The 20,103-nt window shown below is 34.8% G+C and overlaps 1 protein-coding gene across 2 annotated transcripts in view; it reads left to right on the top strand.

Moving 5' to 3' along the window:
• Positions 1-20,103, top strand: part of NCAPG (non-SMC condensin I complex subunit G) — a 46,807-nt gene that overhangs the window by 25,968 nt on the left and 736 nt on the right. Inside the window, exons 14-20 of one of the 2 annotated variants that reach the window (XM_006063935.3) lie at positions 2,227-2,454; positions 14,104-14,285; positions 14,552-14,726; positions 16,889-17,050; positions 17,311-17,449; positions 17,790-17,873; positions 19,702-19,777. In XM_006063935.3, coding sequence (XP_006063997.1) covers positions 2,227-2,454; positions 14,104-14,285; positions 14,552-14,726; positions 16,889-17,050; positions 17,311-17,449; positions 17,790-17,873; positions 19,702-19,777 — 1,046 coding nt within the window. Of the gene's footprint in view, positions 1-2,226; positions 2,455-14,103; positions 14,286-14,551; positions 14,727-16,888; positions 17,051-17,310; positions 17,569-17,789; positions 17,874-19,701; positions 19,778-20,103 lie in introns of those variants that run through there. The other variant, XR_006552340.1, reaches the window with a different exon arrangement.

Raw genomic sequence — 20,103 nt, 5'->3', positions numbered from 1 at the left:
CTAGTCATTACTTTTTTTTTTAAGTGGAAGAAAAATCTTACTAGAACATTTGATAGTGAAGGGTTCATTTATGTCTAGCTTACTAAGTACCATGCTTTCTGACTCTAAAAATGAGGTAAAACATTCATCAAGATGCCCTATATACCATTATGAGTACTTCTAATTTACAAGTTGTTTTCAAATTGGAATGCTGATAGAGGAGATTAAAGTTAGACAATTATATAAAATTTCTAGTACTGCAGCAAAAAAAAAAATAGCCTAGAACTCTTTCCAAAGGTATAGTCATGCACTTGACTTTTAAATTTGAAATGTGAATTTTGATCTTTTTAATTTTTGTTGATATAGCATCAATAATATGGAGAAGGAAATGGCAACCCAGCTCTAGTATTCTTGCCCGGAGAATACCATGGACAGAGGAGCCTAAGGGGCTACAGTCCATGGGGTCACAAGGAGTAGGGCATAATTGAGTGACTAACAGTGTGACAGCAACATGAATAATAAGTGTTTTGGTCATTTTAGAAGAAATGTAATATGAATTTAATGCTTAAGAGTGTCCTGGAGCACTAGGAAGTTATTTAATACTAAACTTATCCCCCATTTGACAGAGCTATAGGAGCGCTGTTTTCTCCTGTATAATTTTCTGTAGTGAAAAGAATTGCCAAAATCAAGTTCCTGTGAAAAATAAATGAATGTTCCCTACCAAGACCATTTCATAATTTTACCTTAATATCAAATCAAAATAGTTAATAGTAGCCTTGTCATGGAATTAAAATTGACCTTTTTTTTTTTTTAACTTTTATCTCTGAACTTTTTTCAGGGACTGGCTATTAATGTTTGTCTGAAAAATAACAGTATAATTTTTTGTACATTAAAAATGTGAGTGATACCAGATACAAATGCAGTAAAATAAATTGTATATGAAATTTTGCCTATGTTTTGAATGTTATTCTGGGGTGGACTTTTATTAGCTCTTCAAAGGGATTTGCAATCAAAAGAATTTAACCACAGCAGATTCAGTTGTTTATAAAGGTATTTTCAGAGCTATCATTGGAAGATTTTAGATTAAGGGAAAAGAGCTGTATTTTGGTAAAGTAAGAAATCATTTTTTTTTTTTAATCAAGTTTGACTAGCAGAAACTGATTTAAGAAATATATCCACACTTGTTAGAAAGGCAGAAGAGGGAAATTACTTAATTTTAAAATCTTTCTTTAAAAAATATCCAATTTTGAGAGCCAGTAAAGGACTGAAAAGGGCAAGGAAAGCCAAGATGCTGTTGAGAGAGTAGTGTGTTTAAAATTTGTAGAGAATGGTCATGACAGTACATTCTTAGAAATAAGCATTTGGATTTGGCAAATTTGCAAGTCTTGCCATAAGAAAATGTAATAGATTTATCTTGAAATTAAGTTTTGTAATTTTGAGCCATTTTTCTCAATTCATTTATTTGACAAACCTGTTGGTGTTTTTTTTCTTTTTCATTCTATGGGCTAAGCTGTACAGCTTATCAATCCATCAAGCATATCAATGACCAAAATTTAAGTACATTAGAGAACATACTAATAGTAAATTCCTTCATAGTAGAAACATTCAACTCTTTTTTTTTTCATGGCTTTTTTAAAATTTAGTTTATAGGAATTCAGTTTTCTTAACTTAGGATACTCATACAAACTGCTGGGTTTTGTGATTTATTTCCTTTTATAAAGGAGTCCAGTGCAATGAAAACTGAATTGATGATTAATGAAATATGAATTTATTGCACTAATAAGAAAAAAATTTGTCTTTAATGAAGCTTGATAGCTTAGAGGAATACTGATATTCTAGTAAATGCTTTTCATTAGTTAGGATGTAATATTTTTGTTTTTGTAGATGGCCCTAAACAATTGCAATATAATAGAACAGTTTTTCTAGATCTTGAAAACATAATAAAATCATAGTTGAACATATACACATACACATTTTTATATATAAAAGGAACAAATAATATAATTCTGACTCCAGTCAGGAAATTTTTACTGACTGATGAACTTTTTCTGAAAGAAATGTAACTCTTTAAGCGTCATGGTATAAATAACAATAACTTTAGAATAAATTTTAAGTTTTTAAAAATATTATATGTAGACTTGACACTGTTGTTGAAATTAGACTAAGATATATGTTAATTTTATGTTGTGTAAACAGAATGAAAGTGTACCTAATTTACTTTTGGTGGGGGATGTTGTTTCAATTTAGGTTTTGCAAATTGATGATGTGACAATAAAAATAAGTGCTTTAAAGGCAGTCTTTGACCAACTGATGACATTTGGATTTGAACCATTTAAAACTAAAAAAATCAAAGCTACTCAAAAGGAAGGTGCAGAAATAAACTCCAATGAAGAGCAAGAGTCAAAAGAATCTGAAGAAGAGACAGCTATAGCCAAGAATGTTCTGAAACTACTTTCTGATTTCTTAGATAGCGAGGTAAGAAATGATCATGGCCTATTAGTGTGCAAGGTCATTTTGAGCATAGATATGTTTATGCTGTTTTTAGTTTTTTAAGCTGAAGTTTAAACTTGGCCAGCATTTAAAAAATTTTTGCCTTTTGAATATCATAATTAAATTCTTTCACTTGTAATATACCTAATTTCCCACTATCAAATTACATGTTTAGAGAATTGAAGTGTAAACAAAAATGAAATGACTATTGGGAGGTTGTTGTTTTTCATCTTTTTTCTCTGTCTTATGATCTATGACATACAAATTTCTTCCCCAGGAGTTTTTTTTTTTTTTTTCTATTTTGGCATGGGGATTTTAGTTCCTTGACCAGGGATTGAACTCCACCCCCTGCATTGAAAGCACAGAGTCTTAACCACTGGACTGCCAGGGAAGTCCTCCCAGTCTTAAGAAATAATTTAAAATAATCTTATATTGAGTGGGTACAAGTTCTAAGATATGGTATAGGCTTAGATCTGTTTCCTTAAAGTACTCATTAACTACATTTTTAAAGCATCTATAAACATTTAAATTATAAATTTTTTAATTTTTATTGAGATGAAATTGACATAACATAGATAACAATTTTAGAGTGAACAATTCATTGACATTTAGTGTAGTGCAACCACTGCCTCTAATTTTTAAAACATTTTTATATCCCAAAGGATTAAGTAGTTGCTCCCAGTGTCTCCTCCTACCAGCCTGTAACAACCATCAATTTGCATTTTGTCTCTATGGATATAACTCTTCTGGGTATTTCCTATAAATGGAATCATAAAATATGTGGCTTCCTGTCTGCTTTCTTTAACTTAGCTTTTTTTCAAGATTTATCTATGTTGTGACTTGTGTCACAAGCCTTCTTATGGCAGAATAATATTCTGTTCTATGTATATACCACAGTTTGTTTAGCCATTCATCCACTGAAGGATATTTGGACTGTTTCCACCTTTGGGTGTTGTGAATAGTACTGCTATGAAGATATGTATGGCTGAGTAGCTATTTTTAATTCTTTTGAGTATATTTCTATAAGTAGGGTTACCAGGTCATATATTAATTCTTCTTTGCTGTTTTAGGATTTTGCTTCTGCTCCTCATCCCAACTAATTGCTTAATATATCCTCAACCTTTCTTTCTCTTTAAAGTTAGAACATTTAAGTTCTCTCAGCAAATTTTAGTAATACTATAGTGTTATCATTTGCCACCATATTTTACATTTGGTCTCGAGAACTTATTCATCTTTTTTTTAAAGGTATAATAGAACTTCTTATAGCTGAAAATACACCCTTTTACCAACCTCTCTATATTTGCCCCCACCCACCAATCTGTGGTAACTATTATTCATTCTACTATTTCTCTGAGTTTAACTTTTTGAAAGATTTCTACATATAAGTGATACCAAAAAAGTATTTGTTGGTCTGTTTCACTTAGTATATTGTCCTCGGGGTCTAGTCCTGTTGTTGCAAATGGCAGGATTTCCTTCCTTTTTTATGGCTGAATAATATCTCACATCTTCTCTGTTCATTCACTAATGGACACGCAGGTTGTTTCCATATCTTAGCTCTTGTAAATAATGCTACAGTGAACATGGGAGTGCAGGTATGTCTTCAAGATTCTCTTTTCATTTCCTTTGGATGTATACCCAAAAATGGGATTGCTGAATCATATAGTATTTGTGTTTTTACTGTTTTGAAGAATTTCATTCTACTTTACATAATGACTACACCAGTTTACATTCCCACCAAGACTGCACTTTGGTTCTTTTTTCTTCACATCTTTGCCAAATGTCTTTTTGATAAAACCATTTTAACAGTGTGAGGTGATATCTCATTGTGGTGTGTTTTTTTTTCCCTTAAATTCTTTTTAGGTTTTTGCATTTTGGTTTTTATTCATTTTTGAGTTATCTTTTGTATATGGTGCAAGGTATGATCAGTTGTCCTGTGGCCACTGCTGAGTTTTCCAAATTTGCTGGCATATTGAGTGCAGCACTTTCACAGCATCATCTTTCAGGATTTGAAATAGCTCAACTGGAATTCCATCACCTCCACTAGCTTTGTTCATAGTGATGCTTTCTAAGGCCCACTTGACTTCACATTCCAGGATGTCTGGCTCTAGGTCAGTGATCACACCATCGTGATTATCTGGGTCATGAAGATCTTTTTTGTACAGTTCTGTGTATTCTTGCCACCTCTTCTTAATATCTTCTGCTTCTGTTAGGTCAATACCATTTCTGTCCTTTATCGAGCCCATCTTTGCATGAAATGTTCCCTTGGTATCTCTTATTTTCTTGAAGAGATCTCTAGTCTTTCCCATTCTGTTGTTTTCCTCTATTTCTTCGCATTGATTGCTGAGGAAGGCTTTCTTATCTCTTCTTGCTATTCTTTGGAACTCTGCATTCAGATGCTTATATCTTTCCTTTTCTCCTTTGCTTTTCGCTTCTCTTCTTTTCACAGCTATTTGTAAGGCCTCCCCAGACAGCCATCACCTGACCTGCCTCTTGAGAAATCTGTATGCAGGTCAGGAAGCAACAGTTAGAACTGGACATGGAACAACAGACTGGTTCCAAATAGGAAAAGGAGTACGTCAAGGCTATATATTGTCACCCTGCTTATATTTAACTTATATGCAGAGTACATCATGAGAAACACTGGACTGAAAGAAGCACAAGTGGGAATCAAGATTGCCGGGAGAAATATCAATAACCTCAGATATGCAGAGGACACCACCCTTATGGCAGAAAGTGAAGAGGAACTCAAAAGCCTCTTGATGAAAGTGAAAGTGGAGAGTGAAAAAGTTGGCTTAAAGCTCAACATTCAGAAAACGAAGATCATGGCATCCGGTCCCATCACTTCATGGGAAATAGATGGGGAAACAGTGGAAACAGTGTCAGACTTTATTTTGGGGGGCTCCAAAATCACTGCAGATGGTGACTGCAGCCATGAAATTAAAAGACACTTACTCCTTGAAGGGAAAGTTTTGACCAACCTAGATAGCATATTCAAAAGCAGAGACATTGCTTTGGCAACAAAGGTCCATCTAGTCAAGGCTATTGTTTTTCCTGTGGTCATGTATGGATGTGAGAGTTGGACTGTGAAGAAGGCTGAGCACCGAAGAATTAATGCTTTTGAACTGTGGTGTTGGAGAAGACTCTTGAGAGTCCCTTGGACTGCAAGGAGATGCGACCAGTCCATTCTGAAGGAGATCAGCCCTGGGATTTCTTTGGAAGGAATGATAGCTGAAACTCCAGTACTTTGGCCACCTCATGCAAAGAGTTGACTCATTGGAAAAGACTCTGATGCTGGGAGGGATTGGGGGCAGGAGGAGAAGGGGACGACAGAGGATGAGATGGCTGGATGGCATCACTGACTCGATGGACGTGAGTCTGGGTGAACTCTGGGAGTTGGTGATGGACAGGGAGGCCTGGCGTACTGCGATTCATGGGGTCGCAAAGAGTCGGACACGACTGAGCAACTGAACTGAACTGTTGATTAGTTGTTGCTGGGTTGTTTTTTTTTTTTGCATGAAAGTATTCAGGTTTCCTCTAGCACCGTACAGCATGTGGGATCTTAGTTCCCCCGACCAGGGATCGGATCCATGCCCCTGCGTTGGAAGGTGGAGTCTTAACCACTGGATCACCAGGGAAGTCCCTCATTTTACTTTTGTTTTGTGTTTTCCTGGTGAGTAGTGATATTGAGCACCTTTTCATGTGCCTGTCAGCCATTTTTATATCTTCTTTCACAAAAAATGTTTATCAGTTGCTCTGCTCATTTTTTTTTAAATTTATTTTTAATTGAAGGATAATCGCTTTACAGTATTGCATTGGTTTCTGCCAAACATCGACGTGAATCTGCCAGATATACCCATGTCCCATCCCACTTGAATTTCCCTCCCACCTCTCTCCCTATCCCACCCCTGTAGATTGTTACTGAACCCTGATTTGAGTTCCCTGAGTCATACAGCAAATTCCCATTGACTATGTATTTTACATATGGTAATGTATGTTTCCATGTTACTCTCACCATACCTCCTACCCTCCCCTTCGCCCCACCTAGCCGTGTCCATAAGTCTGTTCTTAATGTCTCTGTCTCCACTGCTGCTCTGCAAATAGGTTCATCAATGCCATCTTTCTAGATTCCATATATATGCATTAGTATATGATAATTGTTTTTCTCTTTTTGACTTACTTCACTCTGTATAATAGGCTGTAGCTTCATCCACCTCATTAGGACTGACTCAAGAATGTTCCTTTTTATGGCTGAGTAGTATTCCATTATATATTTTTATATACATAGATAGATAGAGAGCACGCATGTGTGTGCAGCGAGAGCACAGATTCTTTATCCATTCATCTGTCGATGGGTATCTAGGTTTCTTCCATGTCCTAGCTATTGTAAATAGAGCTGCAGTAAACTTTGGGTTACGTGTATATTTTTCACTTTTGGTTTCCTCAGGGTTTCTGCCTAGTAGTGGGATTGCTGAGTCATCTGGTGATTTTATTCCTAGTGTTTTAAGGAGTCTCCATAATTTTCTCCATAGTGACTGTATGAATTTATATTCCCACCAACAGTGCAAGAGGGTTCCCTTTTCTCCACACCCTCTCTAGCATTTATTGTTTGTAGATTTTTTGATGATGGCCATTCTGACCACTATGAGGTAATATCTCATTCTAGTTCTGATTGGCATTTCTCTAATAACGAATGATGTTAAACATCTTTTCATGTATTTGTTAGACCTCTGCATATCTTTGGAGAAATGTCTGTTTAGGTCTTTTGCCCATTTTTTGATTGATTGTTTTGGTTATTGATTCATATGAGCTGCTTGTATATTTCTGAGATTAATCCTTTGTCAGCTCTTTCATTTACTGTTATTTATTCCCATTCTTGGGTTGTCTTTTCACTTTGTTTATAGTTTCCTTTGCTGTGCAAAAGTTTTTAAATTTAATGAGGTCCTATGTGTTTATTTTTTTTAATTTCCATTACTCTAGTTGGTGGGTCGTAGAGGATCTTGCTGTGATTTATGTCATAGAGTGTTCTGCCTGAGTTTTCCTTTAGGAGTTTTATAGTTTCTGGTCTTACATTTAGGTCTTTAATCCATTTTGAATCTTATCTTTGTGTATGGTCTTAAGAACTGTTCTAATTTCATTTTTTAAAAAGTAGTTGTCCAGTTTTCCCAGCATCACTTACTGAAGAGACTCTCTTTGCCCCATTGTATATTCTTTCCTCCTTTGTCAAAAATAAGGAATCCATAGGTGCATGGGATTACCTCTGGGCTCTCCATCTTGTTCCATTTGTCTGTATTTCTTTTTTTTGTGCCACTATGGCCTTGATGACTATAGCTTTGTAGTATAATCTGAAGTCAGGAGGGTTGAACCAACGCCCCCTGCAGTAGAAGGTGGAGTCTTAACAACTGGACTTAACTGCCTGGAAGGTGGACCACCAGGGAACAACAATTAATCAAATTTTGGTTTTGCTATTGAGTTGTAGTAGAGTTCTTTATATATAATTTTGGATATTAATCCTTTATCAGATATATAATTTGCAAATATTTTCTCCCATTCCATAGGCTGTCTTTTAATTTTGTTGATGATTCCCTTTGCTGTGGAGATGATTTTTAGTTTGATATAGTCCCATTTGTTTATTTTTGCTTTTGTCACCTTTATTAAGGAGCTTACTACCCTCTGTTTTTTCTGTAGTAATTTCATGGTTTCATATGGCAATTTCTTTAATTTTTTGAGGACCTGCCAAACTGTTTTTCATAGCAGCTGAACTACTTTACATTCCCAGTGTACCAACAATGAACAGGGGTTTCATCCTTATCAACACTTGTTATTTTAAACAATTTTATTGTTTGTTATTAAAATTAATATGAGAAAATTGTTATTGAAATTTTTAGCCATTTTAGTAGATTAGATTGGCAACTCACTGTAGTTTTGAATTAAATTACCCTAATGACTAGTGATGGAGAAGGCAATGGCACCCCACTCCAGTACTCTTGCCTGGAAAATCCCATAGACGGAGGAGCCTGGTGGGCTGCAGTCCATGGGGTCGCTAAGAGTCAGACACGACTGAGTGACTTCACTTTCACTTTCCACTTTCATGCATTGGAGAAGGAAATGGCAACCCACTCCAGTGTTCTTGCCTGGAGAATCCCAGGGACGGGGGAGCCTGGTGGGCTGCCGTCTCTGGGGTCGCACAGAGTCAGACACGACTGAAGCGACTTAGCAGCAGCAGCACTGACTAGTGATGAGTATCTCCCTATGCCTTTTGGCTATTTGTGTGCCTTGTTTAGAGAAGTATCTATTCAAATCCTTTGCTCATTTTTAAATTGGGCTTTTTACTTTTTTAATAATGTTCTTAGATTTTTATGAAGTTTTAGGTTTCCATGAAGACTAATTTATCTTTTGTTGCTTGTGCTTTTGGTGTTTTGTCTAAGACTGCACTGTCTAATCAGAAGTCATGAAAGTTTATCCTTTTATTTTCTTCAAAAAGTTTTACTCCTTTAGCTTTTGATTTAGATGTATTGGTGCATTTTCAGCTAGTATCTCAGTAAATGGTGTGAGGTAGAAGTCCAGTTTCATTGGTTTAACTGGACATCCAGTTGTCTCAGCACCATTAGTTGAAGAGATTATTCTTTTCCTCCTGAATTGTTTTAGCATCATTGTGGAGGATCAGAGAGTCAATTGATCATCAGTATGTGGGTTTATATCTGGATTCTCAATTCTTTTTCATTGTCTGTCCATCCTGAGCCAGTACCAAACTCTCTTGATTCATGTAACTTCATAGTAAGTTTTGAAACCAGGGAGTTGAGTTTTCCAACTTCAGCTCATTATTTTCAGTATTGTTTTGGCTATTTGAAGTACCTTGAAGTTCTTATGAATTTGAGGATTGACTTTTCCATTTCTGCAAAAAAGTCTGTTGGAATTTTGATAGTGATTGCATTGAATATATGTAGATTGCATTGGGGCAGTATTGCTATCTTAATGTTTTCCAATCCACTAACTCAAATGTCTTTACTTGTATTTAGGTCGTCTTTGATTTCTTTCAAAAATGTTATGTAGGTGTCTGGGTCCATGTTTTTTACTTCCTTGGTTAAATTTATTCCTATATATTTTATTTTGGATGCTATTGTAAATGGAATTATTTTCTTAATTTCTTTTTTGGATTGTTCATTCATGTTCATAGAAACTCAGCTGTATTTTTGTGTGTGGATTGATTTAATTTTGTATCATGCAACTTTGCTGCATTCATTTGCTAACTCTTTTAGTTTCTCTGTGTGTTTATTCTTTGGCATTTTCTCTCTAAGATCAAGTTATCTGTGAAGAGACAGTTTTAATTCTTCCTTTTCAATTTGAGTATCTTTTATTTCTTGTTCTGGTCTGATTGTTCTGGCTAGGACTTGCTGTACAGTCTTGAATAGCAGTGGTTAAAAAAGGCATCCTTGTCCTGTTTCTGATCTTAGGGGGAAAGTTTTCAGTCTTTGTTGACTATAATGTGGAATCTTCATAAATGCCCTTTATCGTTTTGAAGAAATTCTACTTTCCTCTGAGGTTTTTTCCCCCTAATCATAAAAGCATGTCTAATTTTGTCAAATGGTTTTTCTGTATGAGTTTAAAAGATCATGCAATTTTTTTTTTTTTAATTGCTGTGGTACATTATAATGCTTCATTTTCTTATATTGAACCACCCTTGCATTCTTTGGATAAATCTCACTGAGTTATGTTGTATAATCTTTTTAATATGTTGTTTGGTTTGATTTGCTAGTAATTTGGTAAAGATTTTTTACATTGGTATTCATAAGGGAAATTAATCTATAGTTTCCTTGCATTGTCTTTGTCCGCCTTTGGTGTCAGGGTAATACTGACCTCATAAATTGAGATAGGAATTGTTTTCTCCTCTTCTGTTTTTTAGGAAGACTTTGAGAAAGATTGCTGTCAGTTCTTTAAATATTTGGTAGAATTTACACATCTAGTCTTAGACTTTTCTTTTGGAGAAGTTTCTGATTTACTCATTCAAGCTATGTATTTTTTATTGGTGTATTCAGATTTTCTATTTCTTAAGGCCCTTTTGGCAATTTGTGTGTTTCTAGGATGTGGTTCGTTTCATCTAGGTTGTTTAATTTGTTGATATTCAGTTCTTAGTTTTATGTTTATAATCCTACTTTTTATTTCTGTAAGGCCAGTTGTAATGTTCCTGCTTTCATTTCTGATTTTAGTTATTTGCGTCTTTTTTTTTGTCAATGTAACTAAAGGTTTTTCAGGTGTGTTGCTCTTTTCAAAGAAAAACCTTCCAGTTTCATTGAGTTTGTTTTCCCCTCTAATTTTCTGTCTCTTTTTTTAGTTCTCTAAGATGTAAAGTTAGCTTATTGGTTTTAGATTTTTTTTTTTAACGTAGACATTTACTGCTATAAATTTTCCTCTGAACACTTTGGTGTGTATCAAAAGTTTTTGTTTTTTATTTTTATTTATCTAATTAAGTAGTTTCTAATTTTCATTTTGATGACTACTTTGACCTGTTGGTGTGTAAGAATAGTATATTGTTTAATTTACATACTTGTGAATTTTACAGTTTTCTTTTGTTACGCTTTTCAGGTGTTTTCCATTGTAGTTGGAGAAGATACTTTGTATGTCATTCTTTATGAATTTATTGAGACTTGTTTTGGGTCTAATACAGGCTGTATTCTTGAGAATGTTCCATGGGCTCTTGAGAAGACTGTGTAGTCTACTGTTGTTGGGAGTGTTTTGTATGTTTGGTAGGTTTATGGTGTTAAGTCCTCTACTTCCTTATTGGTCTGTCCAGCTGTTCTATTCATTATGGAAAGCGGCATATTAACATCTTCAGTTATTATTTTCGAGCTGTCTTCTACCTACAGTTCCATCAATGTATTCCAGATATTTTGGGGCTCCATTTTTTTTATGTTTATAAGTATCTTTTTGATGAGTTCACCTTTTTAAAATAAATATTTAATGTCTTTCCTACTGTAACAATTTTTGACATCACATTTTGACTATAAATTGGTGGAAATAAGTCCTTATTAGTATTTTCTTAAGTTTTTAGTTACTAGCCAAGTGATAAGACTGACTTCTTGTTGGGAATTATCCAGTGCTGTGGGTTTGCTGACATTGAATAGATGGAAAACTATTGAACAGGAAAACTGACTGTAGATGAATGAGTTTTGTTTTTTTGTTTTTGCTTTTTTTTAAATACTGCAGGCTCATTAATCTCTTTCTGGCTTCACTAGATTCTGTGACTTTGATTTTATTTTTGTCATAACCACTAAAAAATTTTGACTTTCTTAATTGTCCTCTGGGCCATATACAAGTTTTCTTTACATGCTTTAAAGACCTGCAATCTTGTCCCAATTCAAATTCCTATGTTAGGAATTTTTAAAAGATGAAAGGCATGCAGCCTTTGGAATTGGAGACTTAGAGACTTGTGTTCTGGTAACATCTTTGAATCTTCAATAAGGTATTTATTGCCTCTGGCCTGTTTCTTTATCTTTGAAATGGGAAAAATGATGCTTATTCAGGCTGGTTCTTTAATTTAGTCAACAAGTACTTGACAGCTATTTATGTGCCAGTCACTATATGGTCTTGAGAGTACAGTGCTGGGTGGAACAAAATCTCTGCCCTCATGGTTGTTTTGAGCCCTAAATGAGTTTGTGTGTGGAAAGAACCTGCCGGTACTGTGGCACTTCTTTTTCTTTTTATATTTTATATTTTTATTTTTATATTTTTCTTCTTATTTTTGAGTTTTGAAAAAATTTCTAAAATAGTTTTTGTATTTCCTCATTCCACTGTTTCCCCTTCTGCCCCCTCTAGTTTAGACTTGTCTTTCATTCCCAGATTATGGCCTGTCAACATTGTTGCTGTTGTTCAGTCGCTCTTTCGTGTCTTGACTTTTTGTGACCCTATGGACTGCAGCACACCAGGCTTCCCTGTCCATCACCAACTCCTGGAGCTTGCTCAAGCTCATGTCCATTGAATCAGTGATGCCATCCAACCATCTCATCCTCTGTCATCCCCTTCTCCTCCTGCTTTCAGTCTTTCCCAGCATCAGGGTCTTTTCCAGTGAATCATGTCTTTGCATCAGTTGGGCAAACTATTCAGGATTGAATTCCTTTTGGATTGACTGGTTTGATCTCCTTGCTGTCCAAGGGACTCTCAAGCGTCTTCTCTAACACCACAGCTCAAAAGCATCAATTCTTCAGTGCTCAGCTTTCTTTATGGTTCTACTCTTACATCCACATGACTGCTGGAAAAACCATAGCTTTGACTATATGGACCTTTGTTGGGCAAAGAAATGTGTCTGCTTTTTAATATGCTATCTAGGTTGGTCATAGCTTTTCTTCCAAGGAGCAATTGTCTTTTTAATATCATGGCTGTAGTCACATCTGCAGTGATTTTGAAGCCCAAGAAGATAAAGTCTGTCACTGTTCCCATTGTTTCCCTATCTATTTGCCATGAAGTGTTGGGACTGGATGCCATAATCTTCAGTTTTTGAATGTTGAGTTTTAAGTCAGCTTTTTCACTGTCCTCTTTCTCTTTCATCAAGCGGCTCTTTAGTTCCTCTGTGTTTTTTTTTTTTGCCATAAAGGTGGTGTCATCTGCGTATCTGAGGTTATTGATATTTCTCCCGGCAGTCTTGATCCCAACTTGTGCTTCATCCAGCCCGACATTTCGGATGATGTAGTCTGCATATACGTCACAGAATCTAGTTAAATAATCTATGACCTGTCAACCTAATTTTCCTGAAATCTCATTTGTCTAAGTACTCTTTCAAAAATCTTCAACGATATCCTACCTCATTGAGGGTGAATTTCTTTACCTAACTTTCAAGGTCTCTCTAACCTGATTGCTAATAAAACTTACTTTCTATTTGTAATAAAAATAATCAATGACATTTATTAAGGGTTTACCATGTGGATGGCACGTCTAAGAGTTTTACATATATTCTTTGTCATTTGTGATAAGTACTTCTGTTATCCCATTTTTTATATATGAAAAAAGTGAGGCACAAAGAAGTTAAGTAATACGCATAAGATCAGATCATGCAGCTAGGAAGTATCCGAGGCTTGAATTTAATTCAGGCTCAATAGCCAGTATTTTAAACTACTACTCTTTTATACCTGTATCTCTGTTTGAATACCACTACCTCTTTTTCATTTTTTTATCTAGTTTTGTTTTGGTTACCCTTTTTTAGGAATGCCTTTTTCTTCTTGTGCACCTTCTATTCACATTTTACCTGTTATTCACACATAATGCCACTCCTGCCTGTGGAACTTTCATTTATAGACACCTTCTCTGATGGTAGAGACTGTTATTGAAAGTTTTCTATATTTTAGCACCATGATAAGTGTTTAATACATATGGTTTTGGTTTCTGGTTTCACAATATTACCTTTTGGTTCTTTTTGTTCTTCTGAAGAGTTGAAAGGGAATTTATAGCTAGACTAATAGTTTGTCACATAGCCTTAACCTAAAAAGAAGAAATAAAATCCTCTTATGTGCCTTTAAATAATAATAACATGAATGCTTTTGGATAAATTGATATAAAAGTACTGTAGGATGGGCTACAATGTAAGGCCTAAAAGGGAAGTATTAATACAAATAAAAATTTTCTTTTAATGAAAGTCATTTTTAATAGGTGTCTGAACTCAGAACAGGAGCTGCAGAAGGACTAGCCAAGCTGATGTTCTCTGGACTTTTGGTCAGCAGCAGGATTCTTTCTCATCTTGTCTTGTTATGGTACAACCCTGTGACTGAAGAGGACGTTAGACTTCGAAATTGCCTCGGCGTGTTCTTCCCCATGTTTGCTTATGCAAGCAGGTATTTAGTCATATTGATAAACCAAAGTCTAGCTTGAAATTGAATCCAGGATCCTCATGAGTCATAGTTATAGTATTTTGCTGTTAGTTTTCTTTTTCTTCAGTGGTAAATGAGAAGAATTTACCTAGATTCTATCTACCTGAATTATTTGGCTCTTTCCTAGATAAACATGTAGTATGTCTTGATAGGGTGAATTTTGCGTATAATGTTTTTAAAGAATCATATGCTTTTTCTTTGGTAACATACCTTGAATTGTTTTTCAATAGGACTAACCAGGAATGTTTTGAAGAAGCCTTTCTTCCAACTCTGCAAACACTGGCCAATGCCCCTGCGTCGTCTCCTCTAGCTGAAATAGATATCACTAATGTTGCTGAGTTACTTGTAGATTTGACAAGACCAAGTGGGTTAAATCCTCAGGCCAAGAATCCCCCAGATTATCAGGTGGGTGAGTATATTAGCCTATGGATGGTAAGGGTAGTAACTAGCATGCAGGTCACTGTTGTTTTGGTAAAATAATCCTTCTGATAGTTTCTTTAAAATACAGAGGCTGCATATTGATCTTAAATTTCTGGCATATGTGGTAGTACATAACACTAAGAAAAGAAAAATGTCTTTTGCAACTGTGTCGGTGGACCTAGAGAGTGTTTTGTCTGAAATAATTTGTCTGAAATAATTCAGACAAAAGACAGATACTGTTAATTACTTATTTGTGGAATCTAAAAAATAAAAAGAATGAATATGACAAACGGATATAAAGTAGAGACTAGTGGTTATCAGAGAAGAGAGGGGAGGGGTAAGACAGAGACAAGGGGTAAGAGACACAGGTTTACTATTTATAAAATAAACTACAAGGATATACTGTGCAGCAGGGATGTAATGTAGCCATTACTTGAAAATAATTTGAAATGGAGTATGATCCATAAAAATACTGAATAACTGTCATGCACCTAAAAATAATGTTGTAAATTAACTACATTTTAATTAAAAAGGGCCTTTTGGGAAATGGGGAGATATCATATAAAAATAAAAGTGCTAACATTTTTGCTACTGAACGGAAATTAACAAAAATTCTTCATTTTTACCATCCCCTCCCCATCTCGTGCTGGCTGTTACTCATTTTGAATAATGACCTGTTATGTAGGGCTCATTGAGTGCTCAATTATTGATATACCTGCTATGTTTCTGATACAAGGAAGGGGAATTCAAAGGATGAAACTCACCTGAAGCTTAGTTTTGTTTTTAATTTAGAGAAGATACTCTCGCACAAATTAAATGTAAGCTGGTTTTTAACCCTTTAATATCATTTAATCAAACATTCACCATATTGAAAATTAATGTGTTATGAATTATTTCAGATGTCAGTGTATTAAGTTGAAGGTATTGGTCTTCTGTTTTAATTGATATTTTAGTTTTTGATATTTAGTGACTGAATACCTCATTTGAGTTACTAAGTTACATGTTATTAGAAAGAAGATTACAAAAATTAAGACAAAATATAGTAAGGGTCAGTGATATAGCTAAGTGCTTTAGCATTTTAGAAGATGGCAAGTTTCATGTGGTTTGGATGGTAAGTTCAGCATTACTAGTTTTAAATCTCACTAAGTAAAATTCACTTAGGCCTTGTTTGGATTTGAGGAGTGGTTTGGATACAGAAAAAGACCCAGTGCAGGTGATCAAATGTAGCTGGTTTTACAAGTCATGTTGGGGAACTGTGGAAAAATCTTTACAGCTAAGGATCCTGAATAGGCCTGTTAGGGCAGACCATTAGGATAGGGAATTTGGAGTTGACTCTATTTGCAGGGAGTATAATGAAAGGCTTAATGGGATAATAGTCATTATTGGGAAGATTAATTTGATTGTCAGTTTCATTAGGTGTGGTGAGTTGGTAAGAGGAATAGAGAATATTAATAAAGAGAGCAGTTAAAAAATTGGTTTTAGGAAATAAATGCTTGTAGAAAGAGAATAGAAAGTAGTAGTAAAAAGTAGTAGAAATTGACATAGAAAAAAAGTTGCTGGTACAGAAGCCTAGCAGAAAGAGCTTTGAGGCGGGGGAATTGGAAGAATCCAAGATAACTCTGAGGTCCTAGGTGTGGATGACAGAAGACCTCAAGAACCTGTTGACATTAGGGTGTACTCTTATGAGCAGCATCTTGGAGGAATGAAGGAAATAGATTGGGTAGAGGAAGAAATTGAACTGTCATGCAGTCTTAAGGTCTCAGCTGATCTCACAGGAAGTTCCAGAATTAGGATTGTTCTTTGCTTTGTCCAGAATTGAGATAAGGCTGGGCTGTTGTACCTGTACATCTACCAGTTACTGAATGTGGATTAACCCTTGGGGAGGAAGTGTGACCTTAAGCTTGGTTCAGTCTACATGTGGGAACTTTTAGCCTCTAAAACTCAAGGTAGCCTGGAGCGTGAATGGTTCAGTACACATTGTACCACAGCATCTACTATAAGAAGGGGAGCTTACATGGGGAGGGCTATGTTAATTTTGTTTTAGACATTTTTGGATTATGACAAGATCATTAGTTGGAAATGATATGTAGGACTGTATTATAAAGATACCATTTCAATTTACCAGTATTTTTCTCTTGATTTGCCAGGCCTTAACAGTTCATGACAATCTGGCTATGAAAATTTGCAATGAGATCCTAACATGTCCACATTCACCAGAAGTTCGGGTCTATACGAAAGCTTTGAGTTCTTTAGAACTCAGCAGCGATCTTGCTAAAGATCTTCTGGTTGTGTTGAATGAGATTCTGGAGGTAAGTAGTTTCTAGTCACTCTTAATGTGTATATGTTTTTTTTAATCAAAGTAGAATTTACATTCTATTAAATTTATACATACATTAGTATTTGGTGCTCATTTCTTGAAGTAAATATTTCCTTCATAAATTTCATAGAATTTTTAGAATGCTTTATTAATTTTATCATTATATAGTTTTTTTAAAAGGTTAGAAAATGCTGCATTAAAAAATATGCTGCATAAAAAAATGCTGCATAAAATTTTTTTTTTCTATTACAGCAAGTAAAAGATAGAACATGTCTAAGAGCTCTGGAGAAAATCAAGATTCAGTTAGAAAAAGGAATTAAAGAACATAGTGACCAAGCTGTAGCAGCACAGGATGACATCACAACTATGACTGTTCTTCAGAGTGAAGATGGTAACGATATAGTAACCTGAGTATTTATAAGATTCTCCTCTAACATATAGGTGATAGATGTCAGAAATGGAAGAGTTTTTCTAATTAAATTCACTTGGGAAAGTGTATGAATATTACTGGTAAGTGTTTATTGTACTTGTATAGATTTTTTGTGTACATTTCTCACCATAATACCATGCCTACTATGTTCCTAAGAGTTTTGCTTGCTTATTTTCCAGTGTTCACACTTGGAACATTTATTTATGGTACATTTTCAGTAGCTGCTGTTGGGACTGATTGTCACTGACTTGCTCATATTTTATAAGGCTATTTTTAATAATTATATTATTTCCTTTAATAGAAAAGAATAAAGATGTATACATAACTCCTCTCAAGGAAGTAAAAGCAACTCGAACGAAATCCACTCAGCAAAAGACCAACAGAGGTAATAACATGGATTGTCTAACTTTACAACTTTTCAGTTTTGTTATTGAATGAAATACTTTGTTTCCTTGGGTAAGTGTAAAGATTTTTCAGTGTCTTGCTGCTGCTTCTGCTAAGTCGCTTCAGTCATGTCCGACTCTGCGACCCCATAGACGGCAGTCCACCAGGCCCTGTCGTCCCTGGGATTCTCCAGGCAAGAACACTGGAGTGGGTTGCCATTTCCTTCTCCAATGCATGAAAGTGAAAAGTGAAAGTGAAGTCACTCAGTTGTGTCTGACTCTGCGACCCCATGGATTGCAGCCTACCAGGCTCCTCCATCCATGGGATTTTCCAGGCAAGAGTACTGGAGTGGGTTGCCATTGCATATCCTTAAATTTCTTTTTGATTTGTTTCAGCTTATATTAGGTTTTACTTTGTTTCTAAAAAAGGTAATAACTGTTGCTTCAAGTGCTTTTGATTGAAAGAAGTATGATGCAAAAGATCTGTTGCAAAGGACTGTTTGGCTTAAACTAAGATTTATTTATATTATCAGTTGTTTGCTCTCTGTCCTTTATATGATTAAGCATTTTTGTCCCTTTTATCCTCCTAGTATTTTTCTGGGCTTCTATTTTCCTTTTATTTCATGTTTTCCCAACTTAATTTATTTTCCAAGGGATATCCAACAATAAGGGATTTGTTGGAATAAAGTAAATGTTGACTGTTTAGGGGTCACTTAGAAAAAAATCTGAAAATCAAGGTCTTTTTAATCTTTTATTATTTTCTTATTACAAAAGCAATGCATGCTTGTTACAGAAGAATCAGAAAACACATCCAAGCAAACTAAAGAATGCTAATAATTCCATTCATGAGTCAACCATTTAAAAAAAATTTTTTTTTGAAGCCCTTTTCTATTAAGATTTAATTATTTCTAAATGGAATCTGGCCATGATATGGTTTTGGAGCCAGTTATTTGAATGCTGATTGCTAGATATTGTTCCATATCAGTCCCATATTGTTGGATGTTTTCTTGGGGATAACTGCGTTAGAAGTTTACAAGCAAGTATGTAATGTTGGACCAAGAAAACAAAAGAAAAAATTGAATAAGTATGGTATATAAATTTCAACCAAATGACCATACTGAATAATTTGGCTTTGATCAGACTGCTTTTAGTCAGATATACTACACGAATTCCACCTCTTATTTTTTTTAATAGCTCAAATTTCATTTGTGTATGATATTTTATTATCATAAATGAGGATCATCACAGGCCACTTAACTTTGTAAATTTCTATCAGGTAGAATTTTTGTAACCCCCTCCAGCATATAAAGGCCTTAATTTTATTCTGAAATGTTTTAGGGCACACATTTGAATTGACCTTGTAATTTGAATATTTTAATATTCAAATTTGAATATTTTCTTGTAAAATTTAAATATTTTACAAGAAACCATATCTTACTGATTAAAGTTCTATTTCTTTGGGACCTCTTTTATGGGCTTAATCTATCTTTCTAACCTTATCATTAGGTCGACATATACCTTGTGCCATTAAGGGGTACACTCTTTATGTAGCATTTTTCACATGCTTCGTTTCCCCAAATGAATTTACAGAATTTCCCTACGTATAACTCAGTTTCCATCTTTTCCCTTGCCTATTGTCAGAGCTTACATAAGAAATTAGTAAAATTTTAATCTTACTTGGGTTCCATTTCTCTATGGTATTGGTACTTTGTATCAAGGTGTCTGGGGACCAGGAGGGAAGGGTGGTGAAGAGGGGAAAATAAAGGGTGGGTAGTTGAGAAAATAGGTTTAAAATGAGCAATTGATAATGAGTTATATACTGTCTTTAAGGACGGAGAAAAGTGGTAGCTTCAGCTAGAACGAACAGAAGACGTCAGACTGTTGAAGCTGAGGCTAACTCTGAAAGGTATGCCATGTATATCTAGAATATGTAAAGAAGCCTATCTTCATTTTTTAAAAAATTATCTAGAAGTTAAAAAAATTGTAGTTTGCTTATACTGTGAATATATAACAAGATAATCTGGAAATGCATAGCTTTTTAGATTATCCAGGAGTATTTGACTTCCTCTGGTTTGTGTGCTTTTCCTATTGGTTGATGTGACTTTTAGTACTATGTAATTATTTTTATGTTCAAATTATATTTCCATCTGTTCATCTAGTTAAAAGATCATGTATGTATGACATCTCTGAATTTGAATTGGCAAACTACTGAGATTTAGATTTGGGTTCTCT

The sequence above is a fragment of the Bubalus bubalis genome, chromosome 7, assembly GCF_019923935.1.
Source record: "Bubalus bubalis isolate 160015118507 breed Murrah chromosome 7, NDDB_SH_1, whole genome shotgun sequence".
Taxonomy (NCBI): domain Eukaryota; kingdom Metazoa; phylum Chordata; class Mammalia; order Artiodactyla; family Bovidae; genus Bubalus; species Bubalus bubalis.
Note: the sequence above shows the minus strand (reverse complement) of the source record. Positions and strands in the feature narration are given on the sequence as shown.